A 22,758-nucleotide genomic window follows, 5' to 3' on the forward strand; every position below is an offset into this window, starting at 1 on the left:
GAAGATTTAGATGATTATCTCGTAACGATTGCTTTAATTATAAATATCAAATTTCTAATATGCACATTCTATCCCTCTACACTGCAGGAAGTTTCGCTTTCAGCCAAGTCATAGTTTTCTGATTTTTTTCTTTCTTTCTTTCCATGATTGTAATCTGATATTCTGCTTTCTCCACCAGCTGGACAACGTTATTTTCATGAAAGCTGATGGATATTAGTTTACAGGATTCAAAATAGATCCCCAGCTATCGGTTGCTACACACACCCGCCATAATAGGTTCATTAACAAGTCCTATACATTCACTACAAAGTTATCAATCCTGAGCAAATACTTCTGCACTTGATTGTTATTTGCTCATCTTTTCCTCTCTCCACCCCCCCAAGCACTTTTCCTTCCCACCCCCCAACCCACCCACCTACCCAAGCACTGTATTTGTATAGCTGACACTAATAGCTCTGAACTGGCATTTCTATTTTGGTAGTTTTCCTCCTCTGCAGTACAACAGTAATGTAACAATGCTATAAATTGCTAAAGCACAGGTGGTTAACTGAACACTAAACATTTGCATCACTTCATGGTAGCTTTCATGAAGAACTCTGGAAAAACAATTCTCAACTCTTAGCAAATGGAAAGTTACAAGACTAAGCCCTTGTTTACAACAAAGAATGTCCACCCAGTTCCAGGGCCTTGCAAATCAAACTAATATTGCACTCACAAACTTTTAGTTTCACATTTAAATAATGTGTAGTATATCTTGCCAACAGTGTTTCCAACTTCTTTTACAGATGGAAAGAATTAGTTTTACCAGATTATTACAAACTACATGTACTGTTTTAGGTATACTGTAGTTTCCTTTCCATCTCTATCAGCTCACATATCCAATATTAGAGATTGACCTGGAACAATATTCATTTGAGGGGCAACATACTTCCATAAACAGTGCAAAAGGCAAGGACATCTATTATATATGCCACTGTTGGTGGATACAGTGGTTGTGTTCTAGCTGTACTTCAAGAAAATCAAGATAAAGTACAAAATGGCCACATCATTCAACCAGATTGAGTAGACCTATGATCCCATTTTAATAATAAGAAACTAGGGAAAAAATTACATGACATAAAATGTGTACTGCACCATAAAAGACAGCCATTGTTCCTGTATATTCTGAAAAAGAAAGATTGGGTCATAAAACTAAAGAAATCCAAAACTATTTGAAAAGCTGAAACGGAAATAGATTTGCAAATCTCCTATCCTATTATACCAAATCTCCTCCCCCCCCCACCAAATCAAAAAGTAAGGTTACTTAGAGATGAAAACTAATGCTACCTATGTTCATTATATTTATAAGATTTAGTTAAATTTCCATCTGATATTTTCTATTGGAAGAAGCCCCAAACTCTATCTCAAGGAACCAACAGTTACTTTTGGATATTTTGTCCCACATGCAGAGTAGAGGACATGGTATATCTTGGCTCAAGACAGGATCATCATCTGCCTGCCTTGTGGCAGATCCTGAGCATTCCTAGGAAAAATGAAAATGGTTAGCCTGGCTTGCTTGATTTCCCCAATGCTTCAAATATCTTTTGTGAAGCCTGTCTGGAACTTGGATATCGCATTATCAGGGTCACCTTTTGAGATAGGCCAGACCAGGAAAACAACTCCAAAAGTCTATGTTTATTGAGATTGGCTGTAGCAACAGAATCCTGAAAGCCTGACTGCATTTTCCCTCCCTCCCGTCTATATCCTAGGGAGCCAGTTTGAGTCTCTTCCTAATGTTTTGCTTCTTTCTTAGATCTAAAGAATATTTTTACAGGTTGTTGTAACCATGTCTGCATAGTTTCTCCAAAAATATCGCTGTGGTGGTTGATTATTTCATGGGAACAGTCCATTCCCATTGCTATTTGTTGTACATTAAAGACTTGATTTTATTTAACTATTTGTTTATTTTAAAGATTTGTATCATCATGCATCTTCAAAGGCAACTCTGGGTAGCTTACAACAATAATAAAATTACAGAAACATAAAAACCATAGAAACATAAAACCATTCAACAACCATACCAAGGCACCCTGTCTGCACCCCAGTGTCTGCTCTTGAGCCAGGTCTTGATAGCCTTCTGGAAGGCTAAAAGGGTGGGAGCTTGCCAGATTGCAGTGGGAGGATATTCCATAATGGGTTAGTCCCAGAAAAGGAACAAATGGCAACATTTTAGAGAAATAGACATAGTACAATGTATCTACCCTATCGACTCTGGTACAACAAGCAGGAAGAAGCAGTCCCACAAAGAACTTGGTCTCATGTCATGTAGCAATTTAAAGGTGATAATCAATACCTTGAATTGCACCCAGAAGATATCTGGGAGCCAGGGCGGACCACACTTCAGAAGTACAGCATCGGCAAACTTAAAAGAGTCTAGCTCTATTATCCACATTGATATATTCTGGACCAGTGTTAACTTCCTGGTGATCTTCAATGCCCCATGCAGAGCACTTCCCAGGAGATCTTGATTTCAAATTCAGAATGAGTTTAAGCTCCTTGCCAGTGTTATTTAAAGGACCTGGCAACATATGCAGGAGATTAAAGATTTTCTTATATGTTCCATTCCCAGATTATCCCACTCCCTTCTTCCCCTTTCTTTCTGCTGACACTCTCTCATCTTTTTTCTCCTTCTCTGTGCCTAGCACACTCTCTTCTTTTCCCTTAACTCAAAGAATATTCCATGGCTCTTTTCTTTCATGTCTTTAACTTTTAAAAGATTTTGGGCACTGCAGAGTGAAATTACAGCACTTCTGTTTCGCTAGAAAGCATCTGAGGGAGTTGGCAGGGAGAAAGAAGAAGAAATGGGGCTGATGCAAAGACACAAGGACTTCCAAAGTGGGAAGTGGGTTATGTGCAGTCCTAATAGCACCAAATTTTTCCTACTAGATAATATAATGAAAGGAAACAATAATATAGCTATAAAATCTTTTCCTACCCTCTGTTGCCTTCATTCTCTGTCAGGGAACATGTGCTTGTGCCTGTCCTTGTAGTGTCTGAATTTCTGCAGTGCTCAGAACAGTCCGGAGCTATGTTACAGTGAACTGTTTCACAGAAATCTAAAATGTTTGTGTATGGAAAGCTTCATCTTCTGAAGCATCTTGAGAATCTAGTGACTACACAGGTATTTGCTATGGTTTTTTGTTTGTTTGTTTCTTTACATTTATATCCCGCCCTTTTCCGAAGACTCAGGGTGGCTTACAGTGTGTAAGGCAATAGTCTCATTCTATTTGTATATTTACAAAGTCAACTTATTGCCCCCCCCCCAACAATCTGGGTCCTCATTTTACCTACCTTATAAAGGATGGAAAGCTGAGTCAACCTTGGACCTGGTGGGACTAGAACCTGCAGTAATTGCAGGCAGCTGTGTTTTAATAACAGGCTTCTTACAGCATCTTGAGAATCTAGTGACTACACAGGTATTTGCTATGTTGACTGATGCCATATCAGGATAACAAAATACGATTTTATAGCCATTTTGAGAAATATATAATGATTATTCTTTAGATAAATAAATCCCTTTTTAAAAAATTATTGCATCGTATTTAGTATTTAACCCTACCGTAGTGTAAATCTTCTATTGCCCTACCCTTCAATTCCTAATATTGATAAGACCAACTACCTACTGAATGAAATGGAAACATAAGAGCAAATGGCAAATTGCTGTTTATCAATTTAAGTGCTACTTGTTCAAAAGTTGGAGAAAAACAACAATGCCGTTTTTCCCCCCATACTTGTTAAGCAGCATTAAGCAAGCTGTCAAAGAGTAGATAAATTGCACTGAACATAATGTCTTTATTCTACAGAGACAGTTAATCCAATTAAAGAACCTGTGCAAATCATTGCCAAGGCTGGGCCATGGGATAGTAATTCAGCTTCCTATCTAGGCTGCAGTGTATTTGTGGACCAGAGCAAAATCCCCAAACTGAATAATCATCAGGAATCTCACGAGGAGTTCCTTGGCAAGTCTAGGAAAGAGCTGAAGAAGCTAGCAAGGGAAGGATGTTGGGCTGGAAACCATATCCTAAGAGCAAAGGCTTACCAGCATATTATCCAAGATATACCATGTCGGCTAATGACACCTGATGCCTTCGTCTACCAAGATGTGGCCAGCAAGTTATTTGGAAACCAGAGCGAAAGTTTCGATCCATTGCCTGAATTCCTGTCAGGAAGCATCATGCCCAAATACTGCCTCACTCCAGAAGGGATAACGGCTTTGAAGAAAATACTTATCTGCATTTCCAGTCTCTACCCTGAGATTACTTACTGTCCTTTGCTCCCAGCTGTGACTGCTCTGGTGCTCCATTACAGCCAGGACGAGGCCCAATGCTTTGAGCTTACTTGCCGACTCCTCTACTCCAAGGCTCCCCACACTACCTACATAGACCAGTCCTTCCTGGCTCACAAGGCTTCCTGTATGACCTTCGGGGACTTAGCCAATAAGCACTGCCCAGCTGCCCATCAACTGATAGCAAGTTCCTCAGACATCTTTGAGGTGTACTCTGAGTGGCTGGTGTGGCTCTTTGATGATCTTCCCTTTAATTATGTCATTCGCATCTTTGATGTGTATCTCTTGGAGGGGCAAAAAGTCCTTTACCGCATTGCTCTGGCACTGCTGAAGCAATACCATCTCTTCATGACCTCAAGAGGACAAGAGGTGGTTGACATCAAGGGAAGCTTGCAGGCTTTCCTGTGGGACATTCAGGAATACTTGGCAGCTGACAAGCTTTTAGAGAAAGCATTTGGCATCCGGCTTTTTTCCCGCAAAGAAATCTGGCTTCTTCAAATGGCTAACCGGAAGGCTCTGGTGGATAAAGGAGTAACAATGGTACATCACAGGTATAATAACCTTGTTTACTATATTTTGGGGCATGTCATAACATTTCCAGTTATAAGATGCTAGACAATACAACTCTAAATGACTGCAGAACCTACGTAATTAGAATAACTCATGCAGAGTATTTTCTGCCCATCCTATCACAGTAAAATATGCCTCCACCTACAGAGAGATTCTAGAGCACACCTGCCATAATCCATCTGCTCTAAACACTGGAAGTTTATAGAACTCATAATATGTATATATATATTGGATAATCCTGCCATTAGATAGTATTGGTCAGGTATGCATGCACTTTTTAAAAAATATAATGAACAAATTTGAGCCACGTTAGATTTATACCAGCTTTGAAAAAAGTTTAGAAATAAGCATAAGGATACATGAATAATAGCCCTGAAAGCAAATTGGTTTAAATCTCTGTGTGTTTGACAATCTACCATTGGGATCTACCATTTACTGTATAGTTTAAGCCTTACTGTGTTTTATATTTCTCTGAGAGATATATTAGAACTTAAGAGTAGGATTTTGTTTTAGCCAAACTTCATTGCTCAGTCTGAATGATAAAACATGGACTTCCAAAGCCCATTCGTGACAGCAGATATTTTCTCAAAAGAACATGCAGAACAAATATTAAGGCCAGACCCCAAGGCTTCAAGATCTGCCCCACACAAAACTGGAATGTTGCTTCCAGAATCTCTCCAGTAGTTGCAATTGAATAATCAACCTAACTGTATTTAGTTAATAACTGGAAAAATGATACTTAAAAATTCCCTATAAGCTAAGACTATCCACACTCTGAGTGCCCGCTGATGAACCCATCACCAATAGTAACATTCTTAACCTGTTTTCTGATTTTATTCTGATTTTATTTCTAATATGTTTTATTTTGAATATTGGTCTGTGAGTGCAATAAATTATGTTTAATGGATGAGTTGTTCTTGTCCTGCCCCACTTTTCTCCTGGTCTTGTCCCCATTTTGGAGTATGGCTGCCACGCATGTTGTTAAATGGACAAGTGGCCTGAAAAAGTTGGAAGAGGCACCAACATTATAGAGGACTCCATATGCCTTTTAGGTTGGTGTTCCCTCTTTTGAGTGGGATACATATGCATGGGCAGTTTCTCAGATAAGTGAAATGGACATTTCTATCAGTAATATTGGCAAGATGTGCCATGCTTAAAATCACGTCTAATATCAGATTCAGCATCAAATCTTGAAACCTAAAGACACTGAAGTTCTGTAAATTTAAGTAAATTTAGTTTCAGAGCCGGGGACAATAGACTGTCTAAGGAAGGTTGTCTAGTTTATACATGTATTGTATGACATATGTCTGTGTGTTGGAGGGGGGGAGGAAAGTATTTCTAATATGAAATCCTTTCATTAAAATAGTCATTCTTTGTTTTTCCTTTGAAAAGTCCAGTTGTCTTTTGAAAAAGCATCTTTGGGACAGCCATAGCCTGGATGACTGTGTATCTCCATAAACATTAAATAGCAAACAACTGTCTTTTAAGACAAATCTGGTTTGAAGAGCAAACCAGTATCTTATGCTTCACTCAAAGTATAAAAATCTACCCTGAAGGAATATGTAGATGTAAATGTAAAAAGAATAAGGAATGACCAGCAGATCACATGATGATCTTTGCTCTAAAATAAGTCCCAGAGTTTATGTCCATTGTGTGTCCTGTACCATTGCAATTCCAAGATGTAATATAATCAGCAGCTGTTCCTGCTTGATAATTATTTGCAAAGAGTGCCCTCTCTATCTTAAAAGTCAATCTCTTTGGAATTATAGTTTGATTAGAGCCTCTCTTTTCTTTTCCCGTTGCACAGACAACCATTCCACCTCATTGTAAATGCACATAATTTTAGTTCTGCCATTGTTAAAGCTCAAGAAATGCGCATTGTGTGGTCCTGGATCCCAGAACGATTTTCTTTATACCCACCTGTTCTTTTATTCTCAACTTCTGAAAATGGATACAGTTTGCAAAGGTAAGGGCCATATTTTCAAAGTATTAACCGAAATATGACACTTATTAAGGCAAATAATAAAGTGAACAGAGTTATAAAAGTTTATACCAATTAAAGAATTAGCACAAGAAACTGAATAGAATATTAGAAACAAGAAAGAGCATTATATTTTTACAAAGTGATAGCTTTGGCAGTTACAAAGTTTATAAAATTTCCACGTTCCAAGTGTTCAGAATCAAAGAAACCACATTAAAGTTTAGTATTCTAATGCGGTCAGTAGACTGATTTGCTTTTTTAAAAAGTCGCTTTGAACAATATTTATTCATACAGTCCATTTAAGTGCTTATGATACTGACATTACACTTGGTCTTGGCATAGCTGAGAATTCCACATAATTACCTAAGGACGAATACAGTGTACAGTGTTCACAATGAATGGACATGGCATTTCTAGAACTTGGTAAGTGTACAATGAAAAAACTTAAAGACTGAGCAAACATTCAGAATAAGAACTATGGTTCATGTACCTTCCTTAAGCTCAAATGAGGGCTAAGGATCCTGCGATTCTTAAATGCCATCCTCTTTTGCTGCTGACTCCAGTATTTGAAAGTTCTTGTTATTTTCTTGGAAAGGTTTGGGATCCTGCCATAGCTGAAAAACTGGAAAACTGGGAGAGAGTCTCAATCCAATCTTGTAGGTACAAAAGCACAGAAAAGGATGCCAAGGTGACTAATTCATTATACTTGGGCGTTCCTAGTGTAGTGTTGTTGGACCTCTAAGCATGCTTATTAAAGCTGCTTAGTGCTTCAGGATCAATAGCAATATCAATAGCCCTTACCACTTCATAGTGCTTTACAGCCCTCTCTAAGCGGTTTACAGAGTCAGCATATGGCCTCCAACAATCTGGGTCCTCATTTTACCGACATCAGAAGGATGGAAGGCTGAGTCAACCTTGAGCCTTGAGATTCAAACTGCTAAATTGCAGTCAGCCGGCAGTCAGCAGAAGTAGTCTACAGTACCGCATTCTAACCACTGTGCCACCACAGCACAACCTTCAGAAAGTGCTTCAGAGCCTGCAGGTGCACGAATACAGTATTAGCCTGCAGCATTTTAAAATGTTGTCCACCCACCCCCAACAATCTTGTGATGACTTAAAGGATTTGCAGGGAGGTACTCATACTCCCTTGAGTTCCAAATCATTTTATAAAGATAACATCCAAAGTGCTGCACAGCCTTAGTGCTGTTCACTAAACAAATAATAGACTCTTGTGGGCTCAGTGTGGGCTATGAAACCTCCAAGCAATATGTTTCCCAATTTGGATATTTGCTCATCAGAAGCAATTTCCACGTAGAGTGCTCAGACAGTAGCATAGGTAAATGTCTCTGGAAATGTACCCTTTGGCAGAAGATGCAATTAGAAAGCTGCCACTGAAATCAGTATCTCATTGCTTTCTTTTGAATGATCAAAATCAGCACACATTCAGGACAAATGTGTGGGGGAGGGGACACTAGAGAAAATGCAGGGGTAGGATCTTTAAAATTTCACGCACTTTGGAACTTTCAAGTCTGAAAAATATAACATGAGAAGACACATAAGAAGAGGGGGGTGTTGTGAGGTATTTTTGAAAACAAGTAATACTGAGATTTATCACAACCAGATCTTCAGGTGTTAGGCATTCTTCAGAACCTTAACTAGGCAGTCTTCCTAGATAGGAGTACTATAGCTCCCAAAATTTCTGAAAAGCATCAGATTAGAGAAAAATCATCTAAGATGCCAAAAAAAGAAAAGCTCAAGAAGGTGATTACCTTGGAGCATGTACTATTTATTTAACAGTTTTACTCTTCCCAGAATGGCTTACATAAGCTTAGTAAAATCAAATTCGTCTCTCATTTCAGCTTTCAGGTATAGAGCAGATCTGTCTAAGGGGAAAGAGAAAGAAAAGAGGAAGGAAGAAGCAAATCAAGGCCACACTTCTTAAACCAGTATATTCTGGCTATGATTAGTTTCAAATTGAGATACTCGGGAAATGGCAACTGTCAGATAAGGGTAGATAGGAGCCGATGGAACGGAATCTCTCCTCAGAGCTTGTAGAATAAATTTCTCTCTTTAGCCTGATGGGAGGGACCTTTCCTATGCTTAGATTCTTATGAAGTAATACTTCAGTCAAAGAAATTTAATTGAAGAACCCCTTTGAGGCAAACTCCACAAAGCAGCTCCTCACTTTTAGGCATATTTTGGACCTGACAAGCCATGAGGAAATAGCCTCTTTCCTGATGTTCAGCAATCTTCTGCAAAAGTGAATCTCCACCAGATCGAAGTAGCTCATCCTTACTGCTTTTGATTGCTGATATCAAGGCAAAAACTTGCTCCTTCACAAGAAACCACTAACTTGAAACAAATCATTCCAGAGATCATAATAGAGGATGGCTCCATAGAGTGAAATGGTGCTGTTTTACACTGGCCTACCTCTTATTTTGCCATTCAGAAAGGAGACTGCTGGGAAGAGGGCAGAAGCCATTGACTGAATTGACATTAGCAGTGCTTTGGAGGTGGCTGAAGGCCTGGTAATATTAGAAGACCCATTTATATGTGATTAATGTTTTGGACTGCCCCTCATACAAGCTTCTAGGATCTGGTCTGTTGTTCATATAACCAACTAGCCATTTAATCATTGGGGTGGGGGGAGGTGCTTTCAGCTGTATTCTAGCCATTTTCCTGTAAGTATTTTCAAAATAGAAGGGAAATATTTGAAAATCCATGTACATTGGGTAAGTACTTCAATAACCAATTGTAAATAAAAACAGCTGAGAGGTGTGAAAACCTCATACCCTCTCAAAAGATGAATGTGACTAGACATCCTTAATAGTGTGAACATTATGCCTTGGAGCATCTAACAGCCAAGGTGCGCCTACGCTGAAAGTATCACTCTTTTTACAACCACAATTAAGCTGTCTGATTCCAAACCAGGAATCTATCAAGATTCGGCACGTGCCATAGAGATTATGACGCATTCAGGTTTTATGTGAGCAATTGCCTGCTTCACTGAGCAGAAATTATAGCTTCCAAATGTCTGCTTTGCAGTTATTATACAACATGGAACAAATTATCTCATTATTGTTTATACTGTAGATATATGTATTGCGATTTTGAATTCTTTTTGCTATATTTTGTTGCTTTTCTGTTTTTCCTTTTTCTTTTTGGAAAGTTGCCCAGAATTGAAAGTTGCCCAATTGGTTGAATTGGGTGGCTGCATAAAACTTTTAAATAAAGAAAGGAATATTGGTGGGACTGAAGGAATGGTTGGGTTTTTCCTTTATGGATTTAACATAACAATGACTTGTTGGCAGTCATTACCAGTTGCTATTCCTCCAGGCATTTTATGCTGTCATGTTGAACACAAAAAACAAGAGGTGCTCGAACAAACTTCTCTGGAAATCCAAAAGGGAAAAAAAGGTTTTATACAGATAATCCTCCTTCAGTGACCATTTGCAGTTATGTTGGTGATGAAAAAGTAACATCACGATGGCATAGTGGTTAGAATGCAGTACTGCAGGGTACTTTTGCTGATTGCCAGCTGCCTGCAATTTGGCAATTCAAATCTCACCAGGCTCAAGGTTGACTCAGCCTTCCATCCTTCCAAGGTCGGTAAAATGAGGACCCAAATTGTTGGGGGCAATATGTTCACTCTATTAAACCGCTTACAGTGGGCTGTAAAGCACTGTAAAGTGGTATATAAATTAAAATGCTATTGCTATTTATGACCAGTCTTCACATGTATGACTATGCAGATCTCTAAGATAAAGAAAGCTTAAGTAATTTTATAAGAACAGCTGCAGTTTCATTTAAGTGACACCTGCATTTAACAACCATCTTGCTGGACCCAGTTGCGATCACTAAAATGCACATAAAGCATCATGAGACTTCGTTCAAGAGCAGAAGATAGGAGGGATGCAGGGGAAGAGGCGAGAACTCTTCTGCTATCCTAAAAACAGGAGACAGAAATGAAGAAAAAGGGGTGCTTATCTCTAGTATTAATAAGGCTTTTAGATATAGTAAATGAAAGGATCAACATTGCTTCCTAACATCTCAGCACCTTCACTTTCAATTTAGTGTCTTTCAGGGTCAACCTCCTGGATAGACAGGACTAGAAAATTAGCTCCATAGGGAGACCAGAACTATACTTTGTTGAGATTGGCTATAATAGCAGAATCTTGTAAATCTAAATATTCTGCACCTACCCTCTTTCTTATACTCCAGTGAATTAGGGAGATATCTGCCTGAGCTACTTCCAAATACTATATTGTTTCCCATGACTTAAATAATGTCCCAGCCCCTTTGTCTAAGGTTTGCATATTTTCCTGTTCCTTTCTCCTGATCCTTTAAGTCATTGCTCTGAGAATTCCATAAGGAGTTTAAAAACAGAAGAATGGCATATTTAGGAACTATATAGAAAAATTATGCATTATTAAAGTTTTTAAAAAAACATAAAAACTAAGACAAATAAAGAGTGGAGGGAGAAAGGGAGGGAGGGAGGGAGGGAGGGAGGGAGGAAGGAAGGAAGGAAGGAAGGAAGGAAGGAAGGAAGGAAGGAAGGAAGGAAGGAAGGAACAGAAACAAAAGGTAAAAAGAAATAGAAGCTTCTGATAGCCTTTGCAGCAATCATAAATACAATTACAAAATTATCTCTTATTTAGGTAGAAAGATGGCTTCCAGGTCTAACACAATGATTACAAAAAAGCTCACTTTTTTCTATTGTCAGGTTTTTTTTCTAATCATCAAACTCACAGGTCATAAGTTAATTTTTTTCCTCTATTCATACAAAAAATCTTTAAGGAGTTTTTAATCAGCCTTAAATATAAGTATTTTTTTTCTCTGATCAAAGAAGTTAATTTAGCAATCTCTTCAACTTCCATCATCTTCATCACCCATTCCTAATGGTTATGGAAATATTTAGAAGATTTACAGCAGAAAATTATCTGCATGAAAAATGGGATTTGTTCTACTGAAAACACATTCCATAAGTACATGTTTCTGTGACAATGTAAAACATGTGAGGTAACTATACAACTTCTATTTCAGAGTCTGTCTGGTTTCCATCTTGTTTTTCTCGCTCCAGGCTTATTAATAAAGCACTAAGAATAACATGCTCCACTGTTCAAGCCATCTCCATCTCAATGCCATCAAGGAATTGCTTTCCCAGCCATTAGCAAGGGGACTCATTTCATCCCATTTCTTTTGCTTCCTACAGGTTTTATTCCTGCTGTGAAGGCTATGAGCCAACTTTACTGTTGTTAAAAAACACACTGGGAGAAGTAAGTGATTTAGTTCTGAATAGCTTAAAAAATCCTGCAGTAGTGGGATCTTCCATCTATGGGGCTAACAGAAAACCATCCAAAGCCATATGTTGCAAGTGTGTTCTGGGCTAAAAAACAAAATTATGTGCTTAAATCACAAAAATGCATTCATTTACTTCTATGGAAAAAGGATGCCCAATTCTCTCAAAAATCTATATCAGAGGTGGGTTTCAGCAGGTTCTGACCAGTTCTGAAGAACCGGTAGTGGAAATTTTGAATAGTTCGGAGAACCAGTAGTAAAAATTCTGACTGGCCCCGCCCCCATCTATTCTCTGCCTCCCGAGTCCCAGCTGATCGGGAGGAAATGGGGATTTTGCAGTAACCTTCCCCTGTCATGCTCACCAAGCCACGCCACACCCACCAAGCCACACCCATAGAACCGGTAGTAAAAAAATTTGAAACCCACCACTGGTCTACATGTTAAGTCTTATTACATAAGGAGTATTTTTTTGAAAGAATGCTGACGATGGAGGTAAGTAGATTTCTGAGAGCCTCATGGAGGTTGGAGGAAAGACAAGGACTGAAGAAAAAATAGAGGGCTTTAGAAAACAACCATGAAGGTTTCACATAGAACTGTATATTGTTGTTCCAAAAATAAAACATTGGTTGCCAAAACAAAACAAAAAAGGGGGGGAGAGAACCATTTAATCAATACAAACAAATTAATGAATATGTTCCTATCAGATACACTTTCAAAGGTAATAATTTGTACATTGAATACCTATTTCTTGCCTGAGGAGGAGGAAGGGGAAGCAGTCCGAGGGCTGTCTTGCCAAATTTGCCACCAACTGTGAACACCAACTGCTCAATAGGAAATTGCAGGCAATTCTTATATGACACACATTTTCTTTTTGCTCACAGCTTTATATGGAGAGGTGTACATCTCAGTCTCAAATGCACACTTAGAAGTGTTAACACCTGGACAGGTTTTAAGTTCCTTCTAGGTCCTAAATTTACAGGATGAACATCATGCTGGGCTACTAAGAATAGAGTGTTTCGGATAAAGAGCCTCATTTCTGAACATTCTCTCCAGTGAGCATTGCCTGACATCCTCTTGGTTTGTGGTGGTGGCAAATATCTGTAGCTCAGATATAGGATCAGGTTGGAGGTTCTTTCTCTGAACTTCTGGGTTGGTTTCCAAATGTTTCATTGCCAGGCTAGGTAACATTCAGTGGAGTGTAGGGGATGTCAGTGTCAGTGTTTTTCTATTTTTAAAGGCTTCGTGTGGTCAGTAGGTCTTGTGATGGGGAGGTCACGTCACATGAAGGTTTCCATCCATTGTTCCTTGTCGGTCCTTGTCGGGCCTTCAGGTGCTTTGGATAATAGGTTGACCCCTTCCTCTCTGTGACAGCCCCTCAAATATTGGAACACTGCTATCATATCGTCCCTGATCCTTTTCTTCAATAGACTAGCCATGCCCAGTTCTTGCAAACATTCTTCATATGTTTTAGCCTCCAGTGCCCTAATCATCTTTGTTGCTCTTCTCTGCACTCTTTCTAGAGTCTCAACATCTTTTTTATAGTGTGGTGACCAAAACTGGATGCAGTACTCTAGGTGTGGTCTTTCTAAGGCTTTATAAAGTGGTATTAGTACCCCACCTGATCTTGATTTAATCCCTCTGTAAATTGAATGTCTTGTGATGGGTCTTGCGATGGGTCAGATATGGGTTGCATCAAGTGTGGGTTTTCATCTCCACTGAAGATGTTACCCAGCCTAGTAATGAAACATTTGGAAACCAACCTACAAGTCTGGAGAATGAACCTCCACCTTCATCCTCTGGGATGCCAGAGAAAGATCTGTTTTTGGTTCGTGAGAGTTTTCATCTCCAGTGTTATTTTGTGCTTCTATCTTCAACTACTTGAGTATTTCTTTTTTTAAAAAAATATAAACATTCCATCTTGTCTTAAACAGTGTGTCATCTGGTTACAAATATCTCTGTGCAATAACTGTCAAAATTTACAACATCATTCACTACATTGATATTAATTCTCTAATCTTACAATTATAGTATATTGAATAATTGAGCATAGTAAATTTATTCCTTTTTCCCTCTTAATGTGTCTTCTAATAATATAATAATACTATTGTTTACATCTCTACCTTAGCATATTTTCTACTTTTCTTTAATATCCTTCTTTTACTTGAGTATTTCTAATCTTTGGTTATACATTTTACTGATTGCTTTTTAGCCTTTGTTACCTGTAATTGTATGTATTCCTTACTATGTTAGTCATATTGGAAGCACAAGTTACTTATGAGGCTTAAAAGTTCAGTGGATTAATTTACTCAAAACTGCTCCCCTAAACCTGTATACATCAAAAGGGGATACTGTAGCCTCGTCCATAATGTTTTGCTCCAGGGTGCCCTCATAAAGTAAATGGAAGATGATAATCACATATTCTTAAACTATCTCTTCACATGCTTGGTAATCCCATCTTTTCACTGGATGTTTTGAATACAGTAAGAGTTTAATCACATACTCTGTGACCATTCATTTTTTAGAGTCATTTTGATTATCAGGAAACCTTATGCAGTTGCTCACATCTTACTCCCATTCAGGTATGTGGAGCATTTCTTTCCTCTGACTGGAATGAAAGGAAAAAACGGGGAGGAACAACAAGCTTCTTTGGAACAGGAGAATGCTTTATTTTCACAGTAAGTTTAACTTACTTCCATAGCAATAGCATGTAGATTTATACAGTGCCCCATAGTGCTTCACAGCACTCTCAAAGTGGTTTATATTAATGGGTCATAAATTTATATTTAATGGGATGATTTTATCCTAATTTATACACTCTTAGCTCTAAGTTCTATGACAATGTTCCTACTTCTATCTTTGTAGCACTGTTTCCCTATCTTAACTATTTCTTTAAATATTTTCTTTCCCCCAGGTCTTAGCTCTTATAGCCAGCCCCGGTCCCTTGCATATAAAAACCATTTTCTCTCCATAGATTTTGTTATGGGCTTTTCCCTCCCCAGCTCTTACAGTCCTCTCTTTCTGGATCTGGTTTGTAGTCATGCTTGGGTTTGTAGATACTGATCAGGCTCTTTGCCTTCTCCATCTCTTAGTTGATCTTGCAGGGCCAAGAATTACAGTTTTCTTTTGCTTGAAGACCACTGCTATGGTGCTCTCCTTAGTGTTGGAGGCTTCTCTTTCCCACTTTTCTGATGTCTTTCTGGTTTGATTTCTTTTTAGCTAGTGTACCCTTGTTGGATTTTGGTTCTGACTCCAAAAATCTTCTCTAATTAAGGAGAGGATAGGGCTGTTTTAACCCTCCTTCCCAGGCTACACCAAAACTCTGTATCCACGGAGGAAAAAGAAACGCCTGTTTATTCTGGGTGATGAGTTCCAAAATATCCCTGATTGATATTGTCTTTTCTTAAAAGGTGCATCCTAAAATGGAACAATATGAATGGGTCTTCATCAAGAAGCCAGAACAAGCTAAAGCTCTACCTTGTCCCCAACGCCAGCGTTCTCCATCTCCCTTTTCTTTGGAGAGTCACAGAACAACCAGCTCAAATCATCTCACTGTACCAAAGTTAGAAGCAATTAAATACCGTCTCTCTCCCTTCCTGGCAATTAGACACTTCAAGTTGCCCTCCAAAACATGCTCCATGTTTATGTCTGGAAGCCAGGAAGGAATTGTCATAGGTAATTATGCAATCCCCAAATTCAATGTTATTTTGGTACTGCTTATTTAACATATAAATTCAACCACAGCGGAGTTGGGATGATCACAACCTACTTATATTTCGGGGTAGGAAAAGAACATATCTTGGACGAGGGGATAGATGGGGAACTCATCAAATTTGCAGATGACACCAAGCTGGCAGGAATAGCCAACACTCCAGAAGATAGGCTCAAGTTACAGAAAGATCTTGACAGACTTGAACATTGGGCGCTATCTAACAAAATGAAATTCAACAGTGAAAAAAGTAAGGTTCTACATTTAGGCCAAAAAAACAAAATGCACCAGTACCGTATATGTGGTACCTTGCTCAATAGTAGTACCTGTGAGAGGGATCTTGGAGTCCTAGTGGATAACCATTTAGATATGAGCCAGCAGTGTGCAGCAGCTGTTAAAAAAGCCAACACAGTTCTGGGCTGCATAAACAGAGGGATAGAATCAAGATCACGTGAAGTGTTAGTGCCACTTTATAATGCCTTGGTAAGGCCACACTTGGAATATTGCATCCAGTTTTGGTCGCCACGATGTAAAAAAGATGTTGAGACTCTAGAAAGAGTGCAGAGAAGAGCAACAAAGATGATTAGGGACTGGAGGATAAAACATATGAAGAACGGTTGCAGGAACTGGGTATGTCTAGTTAACAAAAAGAAGGACTAGGGGAGACATGATAGCTGTGTTCCAATATCTTAGGGGCTGCCACAAAGAAGAGGGAGTCAGGCTGTTCACCAAAGCACCTGAGGGTAGAACAAGAAGCAATGGGTGGAAACTGGTCAAAGAAAGAAGCAACTTAGAACTAAGGAGAAATTTCCTGACAGTTAGAACAATTAATAAGTGGAACGACTTGCCTTCAGAAGTTGTGAATGCTCCAACACTGGAAATTTTTAAGAAAATGTTGGATAACCATCTGACTGAGATGGTGTAGGGTTTCCTGCCTGGGCAGGGGGTTGGACTAGAAGGCCTCCAAGGTCCCTTCCAACTCTGATGTTATGTTATGTTATGTTATGTTATATAGGAGAAGGTCAATATGGTAAAAGGTCATGATGAAATTTTGGCAAGGTTGCCTACCAAAGCATACGAAGGAGAAACATTCACATGGAACCCGTTATATCATTATGACCATCATGACCATCATCATCACCATCATCATCATTTCAACATACTAACAAGTGGGAGTTGCAATAAAACCCTTTGTTCCAGGAGAATTGCTACGTTTTCTCCCCCTTCCCTTCCTTCGTTCTTCCTTAATCTGTCACTTTCAAATCCCACCTGTCTCCTCTGTACAGCTTGCTTTTGACTACTTTTCTCACTCCTCCACAGCATCTCACATGCTTGGCCCTGTTTCTTCCTTCTAGCTCCTAGCTCTTGCTTCCACCTACTCCCCTTCATCTAGTGTTGAACCAGCATGTCTGTCTCAAAATCTAAACATAGCTAATATTGTGAGTTACTTGGCTGACTTCTGGTTTTTTTAAATACTTCTAATTTTTTTTTCTCCTACTCTCATCTTGCTCTTTGCTTATACATTTGCCAGCAGACCCTACCTAAATTCAGCATTAGAGGAAGTGAAAGGAAATCAAGACCTTTCCCATAAATGAGAGCAATACAAATGTTCTCTGGGGCATGAATGCAAAGCTGATCTCTCAATGTGGCTCCTGCTCCAGAGGAAATGAGGCAAGATGTTGTTGTTGGGGTGTTGTTTTTTTTAGGTGCTTGGTGATTTCTTATTGGCTGGAACTTACACCTTGTCTCACCTTGCAGAACTTAAGATTCTCTTTCTTGGCAAATGACAATGTGCCACCATGGTTTACCTGCTTTCTCCTGCAGTTTCACTAAATGCTGGCTTTGCCATGCTGCCTCTTGTTCAACAGCCTGTCTGTTTTCCTTGCTGTGAAAAGTAACTGTGGGAAGGGAGCAGCTAAGAAGGAGATGATTCTGGACGGCGAGAGTACTGGTCAGTTCAAGGAGAGGAAAGTGAAACACTTGCTGGGCACCACATGGTGGCATGAAATTGCTGCTTACAGTAGGGTCAGCATAAACGGTAGTCACATGAAAGAAGTTTATCCCAAGTCACATACAATTTGAATTTTCAAATTCGGTGAGATTCAGTGAGAATTAACTAAGTTCAGTCTGTTCTGTAAGAAGTGGATTGTTTTAGATTGTCAGTAAAAACTGAAACTGTTAACCAGTATATAGCACTGAGATCCGATTACATCAGCAGGAAAGATCGGGGCCCAGCATCAGTTATTTTATGAGTTCAATTCATTAATTGGCTCTAGCTTTTAAAGTTCCACATGACCCTGGATCTGGCTAACTACAGAGCAACCGGTTCAGTTAGCTGCAGAATAGGCTTGAAAGATGGTGCTCAGAAGGGCATCTCATCGTCTTGCAATTCCTCTAAGTTATACTCATATGTCATATTAAGCCACAGTATCGTTTAGTTAGCTTTGATGAACCTGCCCGGCTGTAGTTGATTAAGAATACTGTCCCTAACTGCGAAAGATATCTATACCTGAGGGTAAAACAAGAAGCAATGGGTGGAAACTAATCAAGGAGAGAAGCAACTTAGAACTAAGGAGAAATTTCCTGACAGAACAATCAATAAGTGGAACAACTTGCCTGCCGAAGTTGTGAATGCTTCAACACTGGAAATTTTTAAGATGTTGGATAACAATTTGTCTGAAGTGGTGTAGGGTTTCCTGCCTGGGCAGGGAGGGGGGTGGACTAGAAGACCTCCACGGTCCCTTCCAAGTCTGTTGTTGTTGTTGTTGTTGTTGTTATTATCTCTTGAGTTTTAAAATTCATTTTCAAGCAATTTTTAAAAACTTGGCTTTGTAGTTCGACCATTGTTTTACAATTTTCAGACAATTATATAAGTTGTGTTATTTTTATTTATTTTTATTTGTTGGTGAGTTCTTCACAGAAAGATGGTACATAGATAACTATAGATAATTACAGATATGTAAGAGGAAAAGAGATTGTTTTTTGTGTTAAGGATTTTAATTAGTTGACATCCTTAACTAAAGCATGAAGAAGTTGTTCACTGATATCAGGCAAAACTTAAGAAATAGAAGAGAACACACACACACACACACACACCCCAACTACCTAGTATGGATGAAATAATAAACCTTGGTAGCTTATATTCATATAAGCCTATTATGTACTTTGTAGAATAAGCCCTGATCTAGACAAGAATTTTGTGCTCATTGATGATGTAGTACTGCAGTACATACAGTCAGAAAATACTGTGCTGTTGATGATAGCCACAAGGAAGCAACATGACTATATTAGCAAACATAGAACACAGAACATAAAACAATAGAGTTGGAAGGGACATTGGAGGTTTTCTAGTCCAGGGGTCTCCAACCTTGGTCCCTTTAAGACTTGTGGACTTCAACTCCCAGAGTCCCTCAGCCAGCAAAGCTGGCTGAGGAACTCTGGGAGTTGAAGTCCACAAGTCTTAAAGGGACCAAGGTTGAAGACCCCTGTTCTAGTCCAATCCCTCGCATGAGCAGGAAACCCTATATCATTTCAGATAAATGGTTCTTCAGTCTCTTTTTCAAAGCCTTCACTGATGGAGCACCTACAACTCCTGAAGGCAAGTTAATTGCTTTCACTGTTAGGAAATTTCTCCTTAGTTCTAGGTTGCTGGTTCGTTTCCAACCATCGTTTCGTGTCTTGCCATTTGATGCTTTGGAAAATAATTTGACTCAGTGAGAGCCCCTCAAATATTGTAAGAGTGCTATCATGTTCCCCACCCCAGTCCTCTTTTTTTTTAATTGAAAAAGTTTTACAAAACTTCCCCCCCTCCCCACCTAACCCTCCCCTCCCTTCACAAACCCCTCCCCTCCACGACTTCCCTGAACAAACACAAGGTATAGTTAAAAATAAAACAAACATATACTAAAAAATTTTCCCTCCTAACTGAATTATACTCCTACAATTCTCATCAATTCCTAACCTCCCCCAAAACAATCAAAAATGATGCATCCTAATCATTCAAAGGCAGTCGGATAACTCTTAGTCTGATATCTGTTTTGAAAATGGATTGACTATAGTCCTTCTTTTCACTAGACTAGACATACCTGTTGGTTCCGTCCCAGGCGCCTGATGGACCCGGAGAGGTTCCGGACGGAGCTTGGGCCGTTCCCTGAGGATCTTACCCACGGCACGACTGAAGAACTGGTTGCGGCCTGGGAACGGGCCGCGGCTGGGGCTTTGGACCGTGTCGTGCCTTTGCGGCCTCTGACCCGGCGTAGATCTCAATTGGCTCCCTGGTTTTCCGAGGAGCTGAGAGAGATGAAACGCCAGAGAAGACGCCTAGAGAGTACTTGGAGGTCTGGCTGTTCCGAGGCTGATCGGACACTAGTGAGGTCCTTTACTAGGACCTACCTAGTGGCAATGAGGGAGGCGAAACGTTCCTACGTTTCCACCCTCATTGCATCGGCAGATAACCGCCCGGCCGCCCTGTTTCGGGTGACCCGTTCCTCCTTCATCAAGAGGACGGGATGACCTACAGGGACGGGCTGAGGAGTTTAACGGTTATCTATCGATAAAATCGTTCAGCCGGGATAGTTTGGACCAAGATTGCGATGATCCAGCTGAGATGACAGAGACACGTCTTGTTGAGGTTATTTGGGATGAGTTTGATTCTGTGGCTCCGAGGACATGGACAGGTTGCTGGGAGGTTACATGCAACTACATGTTTACTGGACCCGTGCCCTTCCTGGTTAGTGCTGGCTGCTCAGGAAGTGACACGAGGCTGGCTCAGGGATTATAAATGCTTCTTTGATGGAAGGGTTTTCCCCGCCTTGAAAGAGGCGGTGGTGAGACCTCTCCTGAAGAAGCCTTCCCTGGACCCAGCTATTTTGGGTAATTACCGTCCAGTCTCCAACCTTCGCTTTGTGGCGGAGGTTGTAGAGTGTGGGTGCATGGCAGCTTCCCCCGCACCCCGGGGGAGCTGTCTTTCTAGACCCGGTCCAGTCTGGCTTCCGACCGGTTATAGCACAGAGACGGCTTTGGTCGCGTTGGTGGATGACCTCTGGAGGGCCAGGGACAGGGTTGTTCCTCTGCCTTGGTCCTATTAGATCTCTCAGCGGCCTTGATACCATCGACCATGGTATCCTGCTGCGCCGGTTGGAGGGATTGGGAGTGGGGGCACCGTTTATCGGTGGTTCTCCTCCTATCTCTCTGACCGGTCGCAGACGGTGTTGACAGGGGCAGAGGTCGCCCCGAGGCGCCTCACTTGTGGGGTGCCTCAGGGCTCGATTCTCTCGCCTACCCTGTTCAACATCTATATGAAGCCGCTGGGTGAGGTCATCAGTGGTTTCGGGGTGAGTTATCATCTGTACGCTGATGATACTCAGCTGTACTTTTCCACCCCGGACCACCCCAACGAAGCGGTTGAAGTGCTGTCCCGGTGCCTGGAAGCTGTACGGGTCTGGATGGGGAGAAACAGACTCAAGCTCAATCCCTCCAAGACGGAGTGGCTGTGGATGCCGGCATCCCGGTACAGTCAGCTGCACCCGCAGCTGACTGTTGGGGGTGAGTTAGTGGCCCCAAAGGAGGTGGTTCGCAACTTGGGCGTCCTCCTGGATGGACAGCTGTCTTTTGATGAACACCTGGCGGCCGTCGCCAGGAGGGCCTTTTACCAAGTTCGCTTGGTTCGCCAGTTGCGTCCCTTCCTTGACCGGGATGCCTTATGCACGGTCACTCACGCTCTGGTTACGTCTAGGCTGGATTTTTGGAATGCTCTCTACATGGGGCTGCCCTTGGGGTGCACCCGGGGGCTGCAGTTAGTCCAGAATGCGGCTCTTGTGAGTAGTAACGGGAGCCGCTCATGGCTCCCACGTGACATCGCTGCTCCGTAGCTTGCACTGGCTTCCTGTGGTCTTTCGGGTGCGCTTCAAGATTTTGGTAACTATCTTTAAAGCGCTCCATGGCTTAGGACACGGGTACTTACGAGACCGCCTGCTGTTACCTTTTGCCTCCCACCGACCCGTACGCTCTCACAGAGAGGGTCTTCTCAGGGTGCCGTCCGCCAAACAGTGTCGGCTGGCGGCCCCCAGGAGTAGGGCCTTCTCTGTGGGGGCAGTGACGCTCTGGAACGAACTTCCCCCTGGCCTGCATCAAGTGCCTGATCTTCGGACCTTCCGTCGTGAGCTCAAAACATATTTATTTATTAAAGCGGGACTGGCATAATTTGTGTTGAATTTTAAATTGGGTATTCTTAATATTTTTAAATTTTTAAATCTAAATTTTAATAATCAGCCTTTAAAATTTGCTCTTTTTAAATGTTGTTTTAAATTGTATATATTTTGGTTTTATTCTGGCTGTACACCGCCCTGAGTCCTTCGGGAGAAGGGTGGTATAAAAATTTAATAAAATAAATAAAAATAAATAAATACCTATCTATGTCTAGTCTAATTTATACCATTTATGTCTAAAATTGTCGTTTTTAAGACATTTTTCATTTACCTATAAAGTCATCATTTTCCATGATGATATCAAAACTGTATCATGTCTAGTATAACAACACACCCATCCTCAGTTTAAGTCAGAAACAATTTAGATGCAAGTAACAGGGAAGGAGACCGGGGCAGTATCTAAAAACTCTGTCCATAAGGCGGTGAGAAACATTTCTTAACCAATCATGTTGATTTTTTTTTTCTTAGGGGGAGGCGGAGGCCAGGCTTTGTATGTTGATGCTAATCTGAATCACGGAAGAACAGAACACTGTGAAACATTTGACAACCCACCTCTCTGCCAGCAAAACTTCCAGGTCCAGCTATTAGAAGTTTGGGGATTTCAAAACTCTCGAGTTTCCTTTTCCTCCATATGATGGACATTCTTCACTGAGATTCCTCTCCAAAGCACTGC

At 40.5% G+C, this 22,758-nt stretch overlaps 1 protein-coding gene across 1 annotated transcript; it reads left to right on the top strand.

The window, feature by feature from the left end:
- Positions 1 to 2,171: 2,171 nt before the first annotated feature.
- LOC131190554 (TBC1 domain family member 24-like) lies at positions 2,172 to 22,720 on the top strand. Its single transcript, XM_058167891.1, has 7 exons — positions 2,172 to 2,175; positions 3,843 to 4,875; positions 6,702 to 6,860; positions 12,088 to 12,151; positions 14,753 to 14,848; positions 15,581 to 15,845; positions 22,554 to 22,720. Exons 1-7 carry the CDS (start codon positions 2,172 to 2,174, stop codon positions 22,718 to 22,720), a joined length of 1,788 nt encoding a protein of 595 aa, XP_058023874.1.
- Positions 22,721 to 22,758: the final 38 nt, after the last annotated feature.

This window comes from Ahaetulla prasina, chromosome 2 (genome assembly GCF_028640845.1).
Source record: "Ahaetulla prasina isolate Xishuangbanna chromosome 2, ASM2864084v1, whole genome shotgun sequence".
Taxonomy (NCBI): domain Eukaryota; kingdom Metazoa; phylum Chordata; class Lepidosauria; order Squamata; family Colubridae; genus Ahaetulla; species Ahaetulla prasina.

Coding starts and splice junctions, on each gene's coding strand:
- LOC131190554 (XM_058167891.1), top strand. Junction 6,861..12,087: donor AATGGATACAGTTTGCAAAG/GTAAGGGCCATA, acceptor TGCTTCCTACAG/GTTTTATTCCTGCTGTGAAG. Junction 14,849..15,580: donor GAGAATGCTTTATTTTCACA/GTAAGTTTAACT, acceptor TTTTCTTAAAAG/GTGCATCCTAAAATGGAACA.